General features: G+C 41.7%; 1 protein-coding gene across 1 annotated transcript; it reads left to right on the forward strand.

Annotated features, from left to right (window-relative positions):
* The first annotated feature begins 467 nt into the window (after positions 1–467).
* LOC140878087 (uncharacterized) lies at positions 468–3317 on the forward strand. Its single transcript, XM_073281689.1, has 3 exons — positions 468–627; positions 2150–2658; positions 2735–3317. Exons 1-3 carry the CDS (start codon positions 468–470, stop codon positions 3302–3304), a joined length of 1239 nt encoding a protein of 412 aa, XP_073137790.1. The 3' UTR covers positions 3305–3317.
* Positions 3318–6691: the final 3374 nt, after the last annotated feature.

Below are 6691 nucleotides of genomic sequence, written 5' to 3' on the forward strand. Positions count from 1 at the left end.
AATAGAATTAAAATCCTGGCAGAATAATAATTTCAGTGGAATTGAATATCAAAATCCTGCCAGAATAATAATTGTAGAAGCCCAGTAGAACTCTGATGGCTAATGTCATTATAAATTCAACGCCGCAGTATGTTTTCATTACGGCGTACTAACTTAATTTGATTTTTGAATCTTGTACTGCAGCATTCCCACGATTAGAGAGAGGAAACACAATCTGATTTATCATGGCAAGTACCTACCAATAAATTCCTCATCATGGTCCACAAAAGTGGACAACACATGTGCAATATATTATTAATTTCCTTATTCTCTTTCCTCTATCTTTGGCCTTGTGCAACGTTTACTTTCTGTTTCGGTTCACATTAATGGATGTATCACATATATAGATATATGTATATGTGTATCGATCTTCCATCCCTGTCCGTGAGCTGTTGTCGGCGCCCCACTCCGCCGCTGAACCAGCAACGATGCGCGACCTAGAAGCTTCAAGGCGTCGTGGTGATTGTCGAAAAGGGAAAGTGACGGGCTGGCTGTGCGAAGGTGAGGATGGGGTGTTGCAGCTTCGTCGATGGTGGGGTGGTGTTTCCGGCGATTCGAGTACCAGCCACGGAGTTGCATCCCCGGCTTGTGGGTGCGTCCAAATCTGGACTCGAACGGGACTGAGGAGGCGGACGACGAGGTGGTCATTCCAGCGGAGGGCTTTTCGTTTTTCAGCATGGATCAAGCTATCAAAAGCTTGACCAAATCTGAACTTCGAAGAAGCGGCGTGGACGCAAACATGATGGAAAAGATGGTGCTGATCCGACGATGGACTCATGTCGATTGCCAGCCATGGTGTAGCTTCAAAGCTATCCAAATCTGGCCTTGACGGAGAGAGGGTGATTGCTCGTCGGAGATAGAGACCGGCTGTGCAGTGGCGGGAACTCGCCGGAGAAGGTGGTGGCTGCGCGGCGGTCGACCGATGAAGGCTGGTCGGCGATTGTGGACGATGTTGACGACGATAACCCGGACGATGATTGGATGGACAAATATATACATATATATACACGAATCATATTAATAAACATATATAATCAATTACCACGTATTTGATGCTATTATTTGCTTTATTATTTTTAATTAACTTATGTGTTATTACTTTTTGGTAAAATTTGTTTTTTATATGTGTCTTTTTTTAAAAAAAAAAAAAAAAATCGTTGCAGGGTGCCCTTCACGAGGTAAAGTATTTTCGGTATTGGTTGCTAACCGAGATACTTATTCTCCTTCGCCAGCGGAGTCTGGCGATGATAGTGAAATTGACGAATGCCTATTTTCTTTGAGTGATTTGAAAACGGTGGTATCTCGTGATATGAGGAGATCACCTTGTTTAAAAATTGATAGTAACCCGAATTCTTGCGATAATAGTGGTTCTGAAGAGTCTTCGGGAGGAGTGAGCGAGCGTCTTTTGGACGAGTCGGAGATTTTAAGTCCAAGTCAAAAATTTGACTTATCCTCTAGAAATATCCTTAAGATTCCCAAAAATGGAGATCCTTGCCATGAACCGCCTCCGGGATATTTTACTGTATATCTGGAGTACTTTAATTTTTGTTTCTCGCTTCCTCCTCATGCCCTTTTGATAGAAATTGTAGATAGTCTCGGGGTGAGTTTAAGTCAATTAACACCAAGTGCGATTCTTCTCTTTACGTGTTTCCTACGTAGAGTGAGTGAAATTAAAATGTCCCCGACTATAGACTTATTTTATGCGCTTTTCTCGGTGCGTCGCTCTATGCCGGGTTCCTATACTTATTTTCTACCTCGGGGAGATTGTAAGTTTTTATCTCGTTGTCCATCTCCGAAAAGTGATTGGAGAAAAAATTTTGTTTATGTCTGGGATTATGGTTGGGAGGTTCCCATAGTTTGGAGTCCGGGCCATGGGAAAATTATTTTTAGCAAAATCCACCGTGAATTGCAACTTGAATGTCGTTCCTTAGGCATCTTCAAGAAGTTGTTTGACCCAAAAAGTTTGATTCCTGCCGGTAATGCTTTGTTCAAATTGAATTTTGATAACTGTATTTTGCGTCTTCTTTGGATTCTTCTACTCGTGTTAATTTAAAATTTATTAAATTTATTCACTGATCATTGTCCCTCTTCTCTTTGTGTTTGTTTGTAGGTGACAAAATAAGTTTGGCGGAGGTTCGCGCTTGCATAAAGAAAAACGAGAAAACTCCGTCAAAGACCTCGAGAAAAGAGTCACCAGTGGATCGAGGTAATCACAATTCCCAAGGGATTCCAAGGAGGAGGAATTCTCCCGGGCCATCCGACCGTGTCAATCGTTCTGGTCCTCCATCTAAAAATACTGACACTCGTGACCGAAGGAATGGTGGTAAAAGAAATGATGCTGACCGTGATACCCGTATTAGGGAGAATGCTAATGGTAGAATAAATCCAAAAAGAAGACGTGATGATGAACGAACAATTCCTCCCGACACTCGTGAGGGTCGTCACTTGTTCTTGGAGGGTGTGAATCATAAGAATAATGCTGGTTCTTTTTGGGATTTGAAGGATCCAGAGATTGGTTGGAGAATCGGAGCTAATCTAATTGGAGATCATGACAGGTTGCATCTGCTGCCTCAGCCTATCGAAGTATTAACTCGGTCTCTTGCCTCGTCTGCCTTCCAGGTATATTATTATATGTCTGTTACTTTTTATGATTTTTATGTAGTAAATAATATTCTTTATCTATGGGTGTTTGCAGATTTTATCGCTTGCCCAAACTTTTCAATTTCGAGAAGAGAGATCCCAAAATTCTGATAAGAGATTGGATGAAGAAGTAACGTCATTAAGGGGAGAGTGCAAAAGACTCGGCGAGGAAGCTACTAAGGCACGAGATGATTTTCTCAAGTCGCAAAAGGAGCTTGAAGAGAAATCCAAAAAGTATGATGCAATGTGCAAGGATATGGAGCTACTTAGGGGAAAATATTCCCATGAATCGGAGACCGGTGAGACTTTTCTCAATTCATCAATAGGCAAGAATCTCTTGCGAAGTACCGGAGAAAAAGCAATTGAAGGCTATCAAGCATCCACAGCTTTTAGAGATGAAGTGATTCAGCGGGCGATTGTTATTCATGACGAAGTTGTCGTGGATTGTCGCAAAGAACTACGGGATACTCAACTAGTTCCGGAGGAAATTATTATGATGATTCACCCTAAAATTCCGGAGCCTAGAACTGCAAGAGTTGAGGATGACTCGGATCCTCCCTTAGGCAATTTATTGGGAGGTCTGGGTGACGAGGAGATGATCGAAGCTTTGCGTTCGAACTTCTAGCTTGAATAACGACGACGGGTGCATGTCGAATCTACATGGATAGTACTCTTAGGAGCCGTGGAGCAGTTTAGTTTATTATTTCTTGCCAATTTTGGGCAATATTTTTTATTTGTAATAAAGACTTTGAAGTCTTATATTTTGTTTGCTCTTTTTGAGTGCGTAAGCAGTTGGTGGAGGAGCAAAGGAAAAACAATTATTTCCCCCTTTTTTATATATATTCAATTTTGTCAGTTATCATATCTCTTTGTTTTCTGAAGTTGCTATTGCATACTTGTTTGATGAATAAAATACTAACGCTTTAATATTGGAGTACTTGGAAGGGGATCAGTCTCCCAAGATTTTGTCTCATGGGGAAGTCCTAAACCCACTTAGTACGTGGTGAGGTATCCCGGGATTTATAATATTATTATGTCGTCCTGACCTCTTACAGCGTCATAAGTTCAAATGTCCCATGGGGCTGGCCAAGCCTTTTATTATTGGAAATTTTTTTATGATTGCTAGGGTCTATGACGTTTATATCGTAAGTAAGCGTTGGTATAGGAGAGGAGATATGATAAGCTTTCGACAAAATATCTGCTTGTATAACAAAATAATCAAATTAGTTGAAAAATGTATCACAAACTTGTAGTATGAAAACATAAGAAAAATATGCTAATAGCAAAAAAGGTAAATTTAGCCTATTATTGGCGAGAGTTGCAGTTTATGCATAAAACTTCTTCAGGTTGGCCACGTTCCAAGGTCTGGGGAGTATTCTTCCATATGAATGTTGGAGGCGATATGTTCCCATCTTCACAATCTCAATTACGTTGTACGGGCCTTCCCATTTTGGGTCTAATTTACCCACAGACTTCAAGATGTCGGATTTTCTCAAGACCAGGTCTCCTACTTGGAAAGATCTTGGTTTGACTCTGTCATTGTATGCTTTAGTCATACAAGCTCGATATCTCTTGGCTCGTGTCGAAGCTCCATCTCTCAGTTCATCCACCAAGTCCAATGAAATTCGGAGGGCTTGGTCATTCCCAGATGAAGTGTACTATTTCACTCACCATGATTGCTCTCCGATTTCGGCAGGAGCCACAGCTTCCGCTCCGTAGGCCAGGTTGAAAGGAGATTATCCAGTTGAAGAGCGTGGAGTGGTTCGATATGCCCATAGAACACTTGGCAACTCATCCACCCATTTTCCTTTGGCATTGCCTAGGCGTGTTTTGAGGTGTTGTAGGATGGTCCGGTTGGTGACCTCGGTTTGCCCATTTGCTTGAGGATTCCCTACAGAAGTGAAGAACTGCCTGATAGAGAGTCCTTTGCACCAGTCTTTTATCTTCACTCCAGAGAATTGAGTTCCATTGTCTGAAACCAAGGTTTGAGGAATGCCAAATCTGCATATTATATTCTTCCATAAGAAATTGATTACATCTCTCTCGGATATTTTGGCCAATGGTTCAGCTTCGACCCATTTGGTGAAATAATCCACAGCTACTATCAGAAATTTTCTTTGTCCGGTAGCAGGAGGAAAAGGACCTACCAAATCCATTCCCCATTGAGCAAAAGGTAGAGGACTTTCCAGGGGCTGTAAGATTGTAGCCGGCTGGTGATGGAAGTTAGCATGCTCTTGACATGCGTGACAATGTTTTGCTAACTCAATAGCGTCTTGCTTCATCGTTGGCCAAAAGTACCCTTGGCGCAATGCTTTCCCCGCGAGAGCTCTGCCAGCTAAGTGATTTCCACATATTCCTTCATGAATTTCACGGAGCACATAGTTTCCCTTAGCTGGCGTTAGACACTTTAGGTAAGGTGAAGAGAAACCTCTTTTGTACAGTTCTCCGTCAATGATCGTGAACCGAGCAGCTCTCACTCTAAGTTTTCGAGCTTCGACTTGGTTAACAGGTAGTTTCTCTTGCTTCAAATAGTCGATTATTTCATCTTTCCAACTAGGCTCTTCGCTGTCAGCACAGAAGATTGTAACATCACTTCCATCAGTTTTTTCCTTGCCATAAGTTAGGAATGTAATTTTCCTATTATCAATGTTGGCCAAGGAGCTTGCTAACTTGGCAAGGCGGTCTGCTGACTCATTTTCCCCTCTAGGTATCTGCTTTATATCATAGCTGTCTAAACGCGAGAGAAGCTCATTCACTTGAGTGAGGTATTCAAACATTTTATCTTCCTTCGCTTCATAATTTCCATTAACCTGACTGACGATAAGTTGGGAGTCACTGTGTATCGTCAGTCTTTTTGCTCCGACCGACAGGGCCAATTTAATTCCCATGATGAAAGCTTCATATTCTGCCTCATTATTCGTTGCAGGGAATAGAGATTTGACGGCATATTGAAATTTATCTCCTTGTGGGCTCTGCACAACTATACCTGCACCGCTTCCTGTAGAGGTTGATGACCTGTCGACATAAACCATCCATGTTTGGGTGGAGCTTTTTTCTTGAGTTACTGTCATTTCTACTAGAAAATCAGCCAGAATTTGTGCTTTAATCGCTGGACGCGGGCGATATTCAATTCCATATTGGCTCAGTTCAACAGCCCACTTAACCATTCTTCCTGATGCTTCAGGACTCGAGATAATTTGTTTGAGAGGATGATTGGTGAGTACAATTATTGGATGAGAGTGAAAGTAAGGACGTAATTTTCTCGCTGCAATTACCAAAGCCAGTGCCAGTTTCTCGATTTTTGTATATCTTAATTCTGCTCCGTGTAAAATTCGACTGATATAATAAACTGGTTTGTGCTCACGTCCTACTTCAGAGACCAATACTACACTTACCGCCTCCGCAGATATTGCCAGATAAATCAACAGGGTGTCACCTTCGTTTGGTTTTACCAACAATGGCGGAGAGGTCAGATGCACTTTCAACTCGTCAAATGCTTGCTGACACTCTTCTGTCCATTGAAAACCCTTCCCACTCCTCAACATTTTGAAAAATGGTAAACCCTTGTCTGCGGATCTTGAGATAAATCGGTTGAGGGCGGCCAAACGTTCTGTCAATTCTTGGATGCCTTTTACACTCTTCGGAGGATTCATGTTTAAAATTGCTTTGATTTTTTCAGGGTTGGCCTCTATTCCTCGTTCTGACACCATATAACCGAGAAATTTGCCTCCTCGTACACCAAAAGTGCATTTATCCGGATTAAGTTTCATCCTGTATTTTCTGAGTATACTGAAACATTCCTCAAGATCTTCCAAATGATTAGATGCTTGAATACTTTTGACGAGCATGTCATCTATATAAACTTCCATGTTACGCCCGATCAAGTGTTCGAACATGGTATTTACCAGACGCTGATAGGTAGCTCCAGCATTTTTCAAACCAAACGGCATTACATCATAACAATAAATTCCTCGATCAGTGATGAAACTTGCTTTTTCCTGGTCTTCTGGCG

Source organism: Henckelia pumila, chromosome 2 (assembly GCF_033568475.1).
Source record: "Henckelia pumila isolate YLH828 chromosome 2, ASM3356847v2, whole genome shotgun sequence".
Classification (NCBI taxonomy): Eukaryota; Viridiplantae; Streptophyta; class Magnoliopsida; order Lamiales; family Gesneriaceae; genus Henckelia; species Henckelia pumila.

Bases quoted from the DNA above. Each gene is read 5' to 3' on its own strand.
- LOC140878087 (XM_073281689.1), top strand. From the start codon at position 468: ATGCGCGACCTAGAAGCTTCAAGGCGTCGTGGTGATTGTCGAAAAGGG. The intron at 628-2,149 runs GTGGGTGCGTCC...GTTTGTTTGTAG, and splicing joins CGGAGTTGCATCCCCGGCTT to GTGACAAAATAAGTTTGGCG. The intron at 2,659-2,734 runs GTATATTATTAT...GGGTGTTTGCAG, and splicing joins TTGCCTCGTCTGCCTTCCAG to ATTTTATCGCTTGCCCAAAC.